This window comes from Ursus maritimus, unplaced genomic scaffold (assembly GCF_017311325.1).
Source record: "Ursus maritimus isolate PB19 unplaced genomic scaffold, ASM1731132v1 scaffold_33, whole genome shotgun sequence".
NCBI lineage: Eukaryota > Metazoa > Chordata > Mammalia > Carnivora > Ursidae > Ursus > Ursus maritimus.
Genome location: NW_024425897.1, coordinates 8870198 through 8884768, shown reverse-complemented (window position 1 = coordinate 8884768; position 14571 = coordinate 8870198). Strand labels below are relative to the sequence as shown.

Sequence of the window (14571 nt, the reverse complement as noted above, 5' to 3'; positions counted from 1 at the left end):
CTGCGGTGATTCCCCACCATGATTTCTTCCCCTGAAGGCCCACTCCACGCGGGAAACTGAGTGATTGGAAGCGGCTTTCCTGTTGAGGGAGATTCTCCTGGGGCTGGTTCACCTGGGTTTGCCCTCCGGGGGGGGCTTTGTTGGGTCTTTCTCCTGTTGACAGTGTTTTGGAGGGATTTTTGCTCCAGACCCAGAGGGGCATCCAGATAAATTGAAGTCCGCTTTCCCTAACCATAACTCTCTTAATGATTTATTCTCTCCCTTCTGTCACACCGAGAATATTAAGATGAATTGAGTGCAGGTTGGTGGATGTGGGAATTTTTTTCGTAAGGAATGACTTTGTGTATAGAAATGATGAGTCCAGAGACATCAACATTCTATTTCAGACATAGAGATTGTGAAGATGAACTCAGTCTTCGACTTGAGGAATATGCGAACTCTGGGTACTTAAACAGATAATTTACAGTTATGTACTTTATAGAGAGGCCCTTAAAAAATATTCTCAGGAAAAGAATAACCAAATACATTATTTTGATGGAACTTCTGTGGTTTACTTTAATAAGATCTCAAAATACTTTTATCACCCATTTACATTTTTAAAAAATTTTTTGAGAGAGAGAGAAAGGGAGAGAGAGAGCGTGAGCATGAATAGTTGGTGGGGGGGGTGTCAGAGGGAGAAGCAGATTCTCCGCTGAACAAGGAACCCGATGCGGGACTCAATCCTGGGACCCTGGGATCATGACTTCAGCAGAAGACAGACACTTAACTGACTGAGCCACCCAGGCACCCACCCATTTACATTTTTACTATTGAAATTGACACTTCATATTTCTGGCAATGTGAAGGGATGTTTATTATTCTGAAGAGTGAAATAAATGGTCTACTGTCATAAGTGGCATTTTAATCTTTTTCTTTCAAGATTTTTTGTTAAGTAATCACACCAACGTGGGGCTTGCACTCACAACCCTGAGATCAAGAGTCGAATGCTTTACTGACTGAGCCAGTCAGGCACCCCTAAAGATTTTCTCGAAAACAAATTTGTGGGGCACCTGGGTGGCTCAGTTGGTTAAGCATCTGCCTTTGGCTCAGGTCATGATCCCGGGGTCCTGGGATTGAGCCTGGCATGGGGCTCCCTGCCCAGGAGGGAGTCTGCTCCCTCTCCCTTTTCCCCTCCCCCTGCTTGTGCTCTCTCTCACTCGCTCATTCTCTCTCGAATAAATAAAATCTTAGAAAGAAAACAACTTTGTAAACGTTAAGCCCATTACCCAGTAGTTTCTTATAATTTGGGGGAATGTGGTTGTGAGTAACCTGGCTTATGTTTCACCCAGCTGTAAGGGGTGTGTGTGTCTGTGTATGTGTCTGTCTGTCTTTACTCACCTACCTACCCCATAAATCCAAGGGTCATGCCTCCCTTTCTGTGTAGTACCTTCATGAAAATGGTATTATACATCGGGACTTAAAGCCAGAGAATGTTCTACTCTCATCTCAAAAAGAGGACTGTCTTATAAAGGTAAGAAATTTATGTTCTGTATGTGGCCACACCAGTAGATTTCTGTTCATAAACTTAAAAAATTCATCAAGTAAAAAGTGGGGGCATAAAAAGGTGGAGAATTTGACCTTTCCACTATTAGCAGTTATTTTAGCAATCAGGCAGTATTGCTCCGATCGAGATTCTAATGAGCATTTATTGAGCTCCACTATATACAAGCCACTTTTGTGCAGAGAGGAAGGACGGGGTCTAGATGGATGAGAGAATCTCATCCCCTGTCTTCCCCTGCTTTCTAAGGCAGTGTGCTTCCCAAGCCTGGCTTCACTATAAAATCTCCTATTGATTTAAAAAAAAAAAATCGTGACACCCAGACTTCATCTCAGAGTTTGCTGAAGGTGGCACCCAGGATTAGTACTTTTCCCAAGCTCCTCAAGTATTCCAGTGTTGAGATTGGTTGAGAAACTAGGGTCTAAGAAAAACCATAGATAACTAATCAGGACCCTAGAGTCTGGGTTAGATAAGGGTTATAAACCTTTTGTAAGGTTGCCACAGATAAGTTGGAGAAGAAACCTTGAGCTTCCTTGGCTTGGAAATTTTAATTTAAGCAAAATGAAATTTAACTTGCAGTGTTAAAGTTATAGATTGCAGATTAACGGCAGGCATGAACCATTTAGGATAGGAACTGATCTAGCCTGCATGCCTTTTAGGACTGGCAGACTATGTCAATCTTTTTATTTTATGGCACCATTAAAAGTGATTCCCTTTTGTCCTTGATTTTAGATTACTGATTTTGGGCAGTCTAAGATTTTGGGGGAGACCTCTCTTATGAGAACCTTATGTGGTACTCCCACCTACCTGGCTCCTGAGGTTCTTAATTCCTTTGGGACTGCTGGATATAACCGAGCTGTGGATTGCTGGAGTTTAGGAGTTATTCTTTTTATTTGGTAAGAAAAGTTTCTTTGCTTCAGAATCTGGTTGGAGATAATTAGGTGAAATCAGGAACGTGTCCAGGTAGAGAGCTTGTGTTTAAATTGGGTGACTTTTTTTGACCATTGATTTAAAGAAAAATCTAATCTGTATGTCTGAATGCCACTGAGAATATAATTTGATTTCTTTTCCTGTCTCTGTCTTCAAATATTCAGCCTTAGTGGGTATCCACCTTTCTCTGAGCATAAGACTCAGGTGTCTTTGAAGGATCAGATCACCAGTGGAAAATTCAATTTCATTCCTGAAGTCTGGACAGAGGTCTCAGAAAAGGGTATGGATATGGAAGGGTTAAGAATTTGTGGTTTGCTCAAATGTGTGTGTGCTGTGGTGGAAATTTCTTCTCCCATTCTGTTACGTTTCTTCTGTTAATTCTGATTTTCTGTTTGTTTTGCACCTTTTGAGGGGCAAAGGAAGTTAAGAACATAGGCTCTGGAACCAGGCTGACCGAGGCTCATATTTTGGGTCTGCTACCCCTAGCTCTGTGACCTTAGGCAAGTTAACCTCTCTGTGTTACTGTTTCCTTTATATGTATACATATATATGGGGATACAGTAGACCCTTACCTTAAAGGGTTTTTGTGAAGGTTAAGTGTAACCTAAGCAAGTGCCTGGTACCTAGTAAGTGTCCAAAATAGTAAGTAACTTTTCAGTTACAAAGTCTCTTTTGAGTGAGCTAAAGTAATTTCTTTGTGTTTCAGAATAAAAAGTATAACTTTGGGGGCGCCTGGGTGGCACAGCGGTTAAGCATCCGCCTTTGGCTCAGGGCGTGATCCCGGCATTCTGGGATCGAGCCCCACATCAGGCTCCTCCGCTATGAGCCTGCTTCTTCCTCTCCTACTCCCCCTGCTTGTGTTCCCTCTTTCGCTGGCTGTCTCTATCTCTGTCGAATAAATAAATAAAATCTTTAAAAGAAAAAAAAAGATTCGCTCTCTCCCTCTTCTTAAAAAAAAAAAAAGTATAACTTTGTACTTCTCGACAGGTAAAGTAGAAAAGGAAAACTAAATGTCAGGTTATGTAACATAGACGATTCTGTTAAATCGTAGAATGTCGCAGGAATAATACTGTTGCAATATAAAAGCCAGTGTCCGCTTGTTGCTTGCTGTCAAGCTTTGTTTCTGCCAAGCCTGCAGTTCCAAGGAGCCTGTTGCTGGCCGAGACACTCTCACTGTCAGTCCAGGGGTCTCGGGAGACTGGCTGAGCACCCTGAGCATCTTAGAGAACTAGGTAGAAGTTCAGATTTAATAAGTTTGAACTTGAGTCCAGCAATGAGGGGGGAACAGCGAGCGTCGAAAGAGGTGGTGATGTGTGAACAAGGAGAGGTGGGGGGCGTTGTGGTCCTTCCTGGTGTTCCCTGAGAGCTCTGAATACAGAGAGTGAAAAGGACTGGGGAGGGGGGGGGGCCCTGCCCTCCACACCTGCTGACTTGCAATGACCTCAGCCCCTCTCCCTTTCTGGATGTTGGCCTATGATTCTGGTGTACTTTAATTTTGCTGATTTAATGTATCTACCCTTTCCACTATGATTTGATATTTGATTATCTTATTGCTTTAGCTCTGGACCTTGTCAAGAAGTTGTTGATAGTGGATCCAAAGGTGCGTTTTACGACAGAAGAAGCTTTAAGACACCCGTGGCTTCAGGTGGGTATTGGGACAGTGCCTCCTGGCATAAATTACAGGCAGCTCTCAGCTGTGCCTGAGGGGGATGGAGGAAGAAGTTGGAAACATGTTCGCTTTGTTCGAGACTGTTTAATGCACCTGCTTTAGAGTGAGCTTTAGGTGTGTTGGGTCTGTTTCTGTGTGTATATGGGTCATGAGTGCAGGTGTGTCTTTAGGGACAACCTTTTCAACCTGTGACTCCTGGGATGCCAGGACAGCTCACTCTGTGGCCTGTCCTAGTCCCACTTGGGTTCCCCGAGTCTGCAGTTCTGCTGGGGTACTTTGAGAGGTGGTTCTAGCCCGGAACCTGCACCCCCACCTGTGCCAGGCTCTTCCCTCAAACAGGTGGGATGGGCTGCATCCCAGTGCCTTCAGCCTTAAGTCAGGGGAACAGGGGAAGGAGGAGGAGGAGGGCAGCTTCTCTGGGGGAGAATCTGGCTATTAAGCCTAAGTGATTGGGCATACAGGGTCCCACTTATTCTTGGTGAGTAAACATGCCATTAGTGCAGACTGTCACCTGCACCTTTCAAGTCTGTATTACCTATACAGGGGTTGTGGCTGTTGTTGGATTACACCCTGACCTCATTTTAGCTGCCAGACTTGGAAGTCCTTTGTGGTTTTGCTGGACTGATCTTTGGTTTTGAATTAGTTACAGCATGGGGCAGGTTTTCTCACGGATGTCAGGCCTTCCGTTAAGTGCAGTTCCACTCAGCACAACCATCCCCTTTTTGTTAATTTCCATTTGGTCGGCTTCCTGTGGGGATGGGGAACTTAACCAGCCAGATTGAGCTAGAGGCTCAAGTACTCTGGGGGTTACTGGTCCAGAAACTCCTTTGGGCCATCTAGTCTCAGTACTGTGCTTCTGGGACCCTGGGAAGACTGCCCCTATTGTTTCTCTCTCCCAACCCTCCATACCTAACAGTTTTGCTCAGGTCAGCTCAGGTTGAGAACGACAAATCCCTAAAAGAAAAAAAAGAAGTAGATACATTTGTTTGGGCTATTGCCCTGGAAACAGCAGTCTCCCCCCAGAAGAAATCTGTCAGATGATTTAGCACTTAATAGACCACACAGATTTGAAACAGCAGGACCCTGGAGAAAAGGAATTTGGAAACAAGGGTGCCTTTGCATGTGGGGATTTAATTTTGATGAAAAAAGAAAAACATGCCTCTTGGCTCTTTTTATGTGCCCTAATAGGGAAACTCTTGGGGCCACATGTGGAGGTGGAGGAGCCGAGCTAGTCTTGGAGCTTGCCAGTTAGGCCAGGGAACAGGGTTTGTAGCTGCCTGCAATTTGCGAACGTGCGTAACCCATTTTTCTTGTTCTGTTTGTCTCAAAAGAAAACCGTTACTAACAACTGAGGAAAAGGTGAAGTTCAGCCCTGCCATGGGGGTCTCACTGGAATACTCTTTGTCCACATTTTGTTTTTGCTGCAAAAGGTGGAACGAGCCCACAGTGAGGACAAGAATGCAGACGCTGCCCGTGTTAATCATCTACTAGTGATAGCTTAGGTTGTATTTTGGGAAATTGCAGTGTTTTTGAAGAAGCCAAATGGTTTTGTGGGTCTGGCTCTGGACTGAGTGTTTGGAATGTGAGTTCCAGTCTCTCTTGCTCTTAACAGAGCTCAGTTTGGGGAATACTCTTTATATCATCCTATGACACCCTGTAACATCCACTCTTTGGCCTCATACTCACTTTCCGAAATAGAGAACTCCTTCCTGCTTGCCTTTGGGGCATTTTACAATTAAAATTTTTTTTTTTTTAAGATTTCATTTATTTATTTGACAGACAGCCAGCGAGAAAGGGAACACAAGCAGGGGGAGTATGAGAGGGAGAAGCAGGCTTCCCGCCGAGCAGGGAGCCCGATGTGGGGCTAGGTCCCAGGACCCTGGGATCATGACCTGAGCCGAAGGCAGATGCTTAACGACTGAGCCACCCAGGGGCCCCTACAATTTAAATTTTTGAATGGATTGTAGACATCTCCAAGGAAGGTGTTTGCAGATACACATTGCTACCTGTGGTGTATAATGAGCTCCTTTTCCATATTGTTGCTAATTGATGACTTGTTTAGTTTTTTAATTTATTATTTTTTTTAAAGGAATTTACTTACTTGAGAGAGACAGCGAACATGCACAGTGGGGGGAGGAGCAGCTGATGAGGGACAAGCAGACTCCATGCTGAGCATGGAACCTGATGCGGGGCTCGATCTCACAACCCTGAGATTATGACCTGAGCCGAAATCAAGAGTCACACGCTTTCCCTGATGACTTGTTTTAAGTATAGGCCAAATAGGCTTGTGGGCGGTTCTGTCCGGCTGTATCGAAGAGCTGCCCTACGGCGTTGCTGTGTGCTTTCGTTTCTTTATGTGTTCATTCTTTCAGAGGACAGTTAATGAGCTCATGTGTCAACACTTAGGTACTGGGGATGCAAAGAAGAGTAAGATTAAGTCCTTGCCTGACAGTCTGGGTCGGGGGCCAACCCCTACCGTAGTAACAACGGGGCAGTGGGATACACGCGGCAGTAGGGGTAGGTATAGAGCGTAGGGGGATCCGCAGAATGAGATAGGGCGGTGGTTCTTGGGCTTCAGGTACTCTCGGGTTCACACAATATGAAGAGCTTCTAAAGGCTGAGTGGCCTGGGGATGGCATGGGTTGTATTAGTTTGCTAGGGCTGCTAAAACAAGACCACAAAAGCCACGGGGTGGCTTGAACAACAGAAATTTATTTCCTCACAGTCCTGGAGGCTAGCTGTCCCGATTTCAAGGTGTTGGCACATGTGGTTTCTCCTGAAGCCTCTGTCCTTGCCTTGCAGATGGCTGCCTTCTCTCTGTCCTCACATGGTCTCTTCTCTGTGCTCACATGCCGGGTGTCTCTTTCTCAAGAGGACGTCAGTCATAATTGGATTGGAACCCCACCCTGAAAGCCTCATTTTAACTTATTTGCCTCGTTAAAGGCCCTGTCTCCACATAGCCCTGGGGGTTACTATTTCAACAGTTGAATTTAGGGAGGGGAGGTGGACACAGTTTAGTCACAGTGGGGGACCTCATTTTCATTGTTGATTGAGCCCCTCTGTATGGAGGCCCCTGTGCCTTTTACAGTGCCTGGCACCTAAGGCCACTCAGGAAGTGTGTGTTTGTTCTCTGAGCGAATGAGAAAGGTGGGTGAGGGGAATGGGCAGGAAGGCCTGGCGGGGGCATTCCCTGTGGAGGCTGTGAGCAGGAATAGGAGGAAAGGGGAGGGAATTTTGAGAGTGGCATGGTGTAGGAAGTGAGATCCTAAGGGAGATTGTGGAGAAGAATCCAGATGAACATGGTGCTCTCAGAATGGGCAGTGGGGTGCTGCACTGAGTGGCGCAGTAAACAATGGGATGGAAGCAGGTGGTCAACTACTAGGTGAAGAACAGGTGAGTTAATCTTCGAGCACTGCAATTTATCTATTCGCATCAAACTGCTGAATGTTGGAGGCCTTCACTCCTGTGTCCTCTGCCCCCACCTAACATGGTGCTTTTGGCTTAGCAGGAGGAATGGGAGGGGATTGGGTAGGAAGGTACATGGGGCTTTGGAATTAGGCAGCTGTGGGTCTGTCTTGTGAGTGGCTGAGTGGGGCTTCCGGCTGCTCCCATCCTAGTCCTGGATATTTTACCTTTCTGAAGATGGGAGAGTTGCAACAGGTTACTTTTCAGGATTCCCAGATGCAAATCCTTGAACCCTGCAGAAGTAACATTCATGGAGATGGGAGTTACCTCATAGACATCTGGGCAGGAGTTCTCTGTGTACACATGCACCCTCCCCTCCCCCTTCTCTCTCTGGCAGCACAAAACACCTGTAATGCTGTGTCTGTTCATCTGTCTTCCTTTCTCATTAGCTCTGGGATATCGTGGGCTTCAAGTCCTTCTGATGACTTGTGTAGTACTTGCTGGGAGAATTTTCTGGGGTGCTGGGTTGCTTTGTTAGGGTGGCCCCAGTAAATGGTCTTATTGTTGGCAGGGGGAGGGGGCACCTTCTGGAAAGATTTGGGGAGCTTTACGGAGTCTGCCCTCAGGGGACTGAGCCAGTCCCAGCCTCTGGCTTCCTGATTGCCCTTTCTCAGGATCTGGGATGCTTGTTCTGAAAGTCTTTTGAGTGCTAATGTCTGTGGTTCTCTCTGACCCACTGAGAGCCCTGAGACATGTGGGTTTGATTTAGCCAGTGTCAGCTGAGCATTGACTGCTGATTAGACTCCTCTGGGAAGGCAGAGGTGAGGAGTGTGTGGCCCATTACCTCCTGGAGCTTCAGCAATAGCATGCCTTTTGGTGGACAGACTGGGTGTCCTTACCCACTTTCCTCTTTCCAGGCGCAACCTAGCCCTGTCTTTTGAGGAGCTTTCTTTTCTTCAGACACAGTCCACTTAGGATTTTTTTTTTTTTCATTTCTTCACAGGATGAAGACATGAAGAGAAAATTTCAGAATTTACTTTTTGAAGAAACAAAGTCAATGGCTCTACCCCAACTCCCAGCCCAGGTATTCCAGATGATGGTTGTTAAATGTAGGCTCAGTTTTAAAGCGCTCATGAGCAGGGGTGGTGAGCTTGAAAGGTCTCCTTAGTAGCAATTGCTTAATATTTTTTTGGGATAATGTAGTAGATACTTTGTTTCAGCTCAAATCTGCTTTAGCGCCCTTGGAAGATTTAATAAGGAAGAGTATGTTTAATGCATTAAAGAAGCAGAGCCAGGGATTGTCATTCAAGAGTCCTCCTGCAAGGCAAATTGGAAGACTCCATTAGAAGTTCAACTTTAAACTTGTTGGAAATTTAAAATCTGGGCGAGTGGTTGATGATTTATTGATTATAATTTTATTCCTCCAAGGCTCTTTGTTAGCATTAGTTAATACCTGTTCATTCCTATCCTGCCTTTTTTTGGTGAATAATACTCCCCTTTCCACTGTCCCCTCGAAATTTTATGAATGGGAAAACACAGACACAAGGGATGGTCTTCCCATAAAAAAAAGCAAGATTTGGGGCTCCCAGCAAGAGGTAGTACAGTCCCTTTAAACTTGATAATTTAGGAGGAGGGGACAGAGAGGGGCGAGGGTGGTTATGCTGCTTACTTTCAGTATACATCAAGTGGTCGGAAGCCACAAGGGAGAGAAATGTCTGTTCACTAACATGTCTGAGTCTGGGCAGGTGTGGTGGGGATTCAGATGTCAAGGGGGATGGCTCCTAATTCTTGGTACTGGAAGTTTCACACGAAATGCTCCAAATCTACTGGAAGCATAGTGGGACACTTTGATCATCTTAAAGCCAATGGTTTTCTTTGAACATTTCTCCCTTTTTACTTCCAGCCTTCCACGAGTCGAAAGCGGCGTCTTGAAGGGGAAGCAGAGGATGCTGACACCACAAAGCGCCTGGCTGTGTGTGCTGCTGTGTCGTGAATGCTGGTTGAACATGAAAGAAACCAGCTTTCTTGAACCTTGCTGCCATTTTCTTTAAGTCATTTTTTTTTTTTGTAGTTTATTTTAATTATGGGGATGGTTACTTTCTCATGATCATCAATATACAATTCCAGACTTAGGGGAGCCTGGGCTTTGTGCTTCTGCTTGATGATGAGCTCTTCAGTTGCACACCTTTTTTGTGTATTTGCAGTTTTGTGCTTTTTGTCTGGCGCTCTGCGTTGGCTGGAACCAGGTGGGTAGCCCTGGTGTCAGCCTGGGCAAGCTGCATACAGATTCGAAAGGCACTTTAGAAAGTTGCAGGGAAAGGGGCACAGCAAGGTTGGGGTGAAGTTTGGAGAGACTGGCTGGTCGCCAAAGTCTTCATGAGACGGGAGGTACCTTGGTATCGTATACCACGGGCCAGCTTTAAATTCTCATCCTCACCCACATAAACCATGGAACCAAACAAGTTGTCAAATTCGAAATTTTCCTGATTTTAGGATACATGGCACATTGCCTCTTTTATTTGTAACACCCAATAGAGTCCTATCACTAAGCACTTAAATACTTTTGCAGCAAATATTCACGATAAAAGGGTTAGAGAGGACTGTGCCTCTTGTCAGTTCAGGTCACTTCTTTTCTGTCAGAGGAGTTGTGGATGACTCTCACGTTTCAAAGCTGTTTGGGTTTTGGAAATGCAGATGAGGCATGCGAGCCTTCCATGGTGAGCCAACAACAACCAAGGAGGCGCTGTCTTTTAAAGCCCTTCCCTTGGCTGGTCTTGTCTAGTCCTCACAGTGATGCTATGGGATAAGTCCTTTGACTGCCCTATGTTGTAGGTGAGGAACCCAAGATGAAGGAGTAAGGTGACTTGTCCAGTGTCACCCAGCAGGTGGCAGAGGTGGGACCCAGCCCAGGTCTTTCTGACTCTAATATTCCTCATCTTTTCAGGCTTATATACAGTCAGACTCAGGAATGCTGACTCATACTGACAAAACTCACAAGAGACTGATATCTAAATCCTGAATGCCAGTGTGTTCAATTATTATGAGAGGGTTCAGCCCCATGATCTGTGTAAGTTGGGACACCTTGGTGGCAAGGAACAGAAGCTCATTCAGGTTACTTCATGATAAAGGGGATTTGTTTCAAGGTTATAGATGTTGGCCTGGGATCCATCAGGAGCCCAGGCAGTTGTAATGCTTGGTTCCTCTTGTCTTTCTGACCCACTGATTCTGCTTCTCTTCTATCTTTGGCTGGTTGACAGTAGGCCACATTGTAGCTCACTGGTTGTGCCATGAGTTGAATGCCTTGGTTCTGATGCCACTGATGAGCCAGCCAGGGCCTCGGGTACACAGCTGTTGCCGTGGGCAGTTGGGTGGTTGGCAATTTCCATTAGAAGGGGTGTGCAAGCATTCTGAGGCTTGGCTGGCCTGGTGTATGTGGGTGGGTGGGGCCTTGGGGGGCTAGATGGGGATTTAAGTGGTTTGCATATTTAAAAGAATGAGGTGGAGATTGCCAAGTTAGTTGGGTTTTTAGCTCATTTGAATATTTAATGTGAAGGCTGTGGTTTCTTAGGGCATTTTTCCCCTGTTGGGGCAGAGCCAGCCAGCCCTTCTCTGTTTCCAGAGCACTTTATATTTGCTCACTCTGATTATAGTGACCATAGTAGACAGAATAATGGCTCCTAAAGATGACCTCATCCTCATCCCCAGGATATGAATATGTTCCTTTACGTGGCAAAAGACACTCTGCAGATATGATTGAGTTAAGGATCCTGAGATGGGAAGATTATCCTCCTTTTCTGGGTGGGTCCCAGAATGTTTCTGGGATGGTGTGTCATCACAATGTTTCTTTGAGAGGGACACACACAGGAGTCAGAGTTAGAAGAGAATGGAGAGAGCTGCTTTGAAGAGGGAGGAAGGGGCCACAAGCCAAGGGATACAGGTGGCCATGAGAAGCAGAAAAAGGGCAAGGAAATGGATTCTCCCCTCAGAGTCTCTCCTGAAGGGACCAGTCCTTTACACCTTGACTTTCACTAGTGGAAATGATTTCGTACTTCTGAACTACAAAACTATAAGAACAAATTTGTGTTGTTTTAAGGCACCCACTTTGTGGTAATTTGTTATAGAGGCCATAGGAAACTACTATACTCATCGGTAAAATGTCAGTTGCTTATTTGGGGCCACCCAGCATCCACTTCTTCCTGACCTCACTCCAGTTTTCTTTTGAGGCAGTTTTTTCTCCTGAGGATTGAATGGGGGGAAGGTCATTTAAAGTGTCTGGCATGTGATAAGAGATCTGTCAATGTTGGCTTCCGTCATTAAAGGTGGGAGAATCACATAAGTAGCCAGAGGGAGCCATGGAAAATTCTTGAGCAGGGATGCAATATAATCTGTTCAGTTTCTGGGGGGCGGGGGCACACACAAGATGGGCAGATAATTGAGAGGCCTTTGACATGACATTTGGGAAATGTCAGGACTGGGTGGATAGTGGGAGCTGAGGTGGAGGGGCATTTCCCAGTGCCTGAAGTAACTGCCACTCCCCTCTGCAGAACAGGCATGTTGTTCCATGTTAGACCTGCTGTATGCCTAGATGATGGTGCAGTGGACACCTTTTATTTGTGCCTGTCCTCATCTGATACCTCTTGTGATAACTGCATTGCTGTTTTTCTGGGGGAGGTATCCCTCCTCCCACTCTCCCTGACCCCATCTCCTTCCTACAGGGGCTCAGTATAGCCAGATTTGGCCAGTCTTGCTGTGATTGGCTCAAGTAGGGATTTAGGACCTAAATAAATTCAATGAAAGTCAACCCTGAGACTGGCTGGAATTATCGGCAAACAGCTCCTGTTTTCCTGGTCAGATACGAGCTAGGTGCTGCCTGAGAAAAAAGTCACCAAAGAGGGAAGCGGAGCTGAAAGAGATTCAAGATTTAGGTCATTGTTTGAGCACCTGGATCCAGCTATGCCTGAAGTGAGCTACTACCCCGAGACTTTTCAGTTTGTTTCCTTTTTATACTCCAGGTTGAATTATTATTGTCACTAGTATCTGGAAAAGGTCAAATTAATAAATTCAACCGGTTACAAACTCCAAGAGACCCTTGGAGATTTTTTTTTCCTAGTAGGGAAAAACATTTGCTGCTGTTGTTTTTCTGCCAACTTCAGGGTTTTCAGAGAGGTTGGGGCAGAGAATGGAAAGCGAAGATGTGGGAAGTAACAGTCCCTCCAGGCCCAAGGTTGAGTGAACCTCTCCCAGCTAATTATACCACAGAGTTTGGGAGCAGAGCCCCTTTCATTAAACTTTTAGGAGTCTTGGAAGGAAAGGGCCAGAATTGTACCAGTGAAGCCTGGAAAGCGTGGTGCTGCCAGGCGTGGGCAAGGAGGGAAATGCATCATCTGAAAGCTCACTTCAACGCTGTGAGGTATTATTGCCACTCTCCCGTTTGCTGATTAGAAATCAAGTCTCTCTGCTTCAGTCAGGTGACCTGTTAAATATTTGTTTCCCAGTTTGCAAGAGGTGGAGGCCACAAAACTACCTAAGTCTTGTCACCTGATTACCACTCAGTAACTAGTAGGAGCCGTGCTGATACTATCCGGATTGTTTCATTGAGTCCTACCAGCATGTCTTAGTTACCGGCCTTCCTGATTAAGGAGAAACTGGCCCCCAGAGACTTGACCTTAATCACGCGAAGGTTAGTAGAGATGTGGGACTCGAACTCAGGTTCTCCATTGAGTCCGTCTGTCCCAGGGACATGGGCATTTACTGTGCCACTTACTCTCGCGCATGTGCTTGCACACTTCCATGACGGGGATCTCATCACCTTACCGTTCTTCCCCCGGCATTTCTTGGGGGTAATTCCTTACTGGCTCAGACCCTCGCCGCAAGGCAGGCGTGACCTGGGAAGCCTATGGAGCAGCGCGGCGAAGGTGCCCGGGGGTCGTCCGCAGGGCGGCAGGCGGCGGCGCCAAGTCCAGAACGTCTAGCGCTCCAGCCAGGCCGGACGGGTACGGAGGGGGTGGGCTCGACGCCGGGAACAGCGGCCGGCTCCGGAGGGCGCGAGGCGGGGCGCGCGGGGAAGGGGCGCGGCGAGTGCGCGCTTGCGCGGTTGGGGGGACCCGCGGAGGCGCGCGGGGAGCTGGTGCGGCGAGTGCGCGCGTGCGCGGTTGGGGGGGCTGGTGTGGGTTGCCGCGGCGGCGCGCGGTACGGCGGGAACATGGCGCGCGGGGCCGGCGCGCGCGCCTAGCTGGCGGGACCGTTAGCTCGAGGCGGACGCGGCCCGGGCCCCGCGGGGATGGAGCAGTCGCCGCCGCCGGCGCCCGAGCCAACACCGGGGCCGACCCCGGCACGGAGCCGTAGGCGGCGAGAGCCCGAGTCGCCGCCGGCGCCGGCGCCGGTGAGTGCGTGAGGGGCGCGGGCCGGGAGACTTTCTTTGTGAAACTCCGTCGGTGCGAGCCGGGCCGGGCCTCGGCGGCTGACGAGCGCCCGCGAGGCGGAACCCTCCCCACCTCCCGGGTTCGAGCCGTCCTGCCTCGCGCAGCTCGGTGGCGGGATTCTGCCTGCCGCCTGCCCCGCTCGGTTTCGGATAGAGTGTGTGTGTGCGCGCGCGGGGGGTGGGGCGGTATACAGTCGGCGCCTAATGCGCTTCGCGTCTCCTCTGTTGCCTTCGCCTCCGCGGGGTGGCTGCTGCCCCCGCCCAGGGCCCACGGGAGAGGTAGATGGCAGACGCTTGGAGACAGGTGTCGGTGCTGCCCTGAGAGACTCAGGTGCAGACAGCCCCAGGTGGAATCCTAGGGAGTAAGCTGTCCGTCCCTGGAAGGAACCAAGTCTGTCGGTGGTTCAGTACAGAGTGATTTTGGAATGCTTGACATCAACCCCAGCTTCGTAGTGTCTTTGGGGTATCGGTCAGGGTGAAGGATACTGAGCAAAATGGACTTTGGAGGTGTGGCTCTCAGAGGATGAGATGGGATGGCGCTGAGGATTTCGCTCCCCAAACTATCCGGGCGTAGGAATAATCTGTAGCTTGATAAAAACACTGGCGTCA

At 47.8% G+C, this 14571-nt stretch overlaps 1 protein-coding gene across 8 annotated transcripts in view; it reads left to right on the top strand.

The window, feature by feature from the left end:
* The window catches only part of CHEK2 (checkpoint kinase 2), a 48888-nt gene extending 36268 nt beyond the window's left edge, over positions 1-12620 (top strand). For all 8 annotated transcript variants that reach the window (XM_040619670.1, XM_040619666.1, XM_040619671.1 and 5 more), the window contains 6 exons: positions 1424-1510; positions 2270-2433; positions 2632-2747; positions 4027-4112; positions 8545-8625; positions 9445-12620. In XM_040619670.1, the coding sequence (XP_040475604.1) occupies positions 1424-1510; positions 2270-2433; positions 2632-2747; positions 4027-4112; positions 8545-8625; positions 9445-9534 (624 nt within the window). In that variant the 3' untranslated portion in view covers positions 9535-12620. The remainder of the gene's footprint in view (positions 1-1423; positions 1511-2269; positions 2434-2631; positions 2748-4026; positions 4113-8544; positions 8626-9444) is intronic.
* The last annotated feature ends 1951 nt before the right edge of the window (positions 12621-14571 follow it).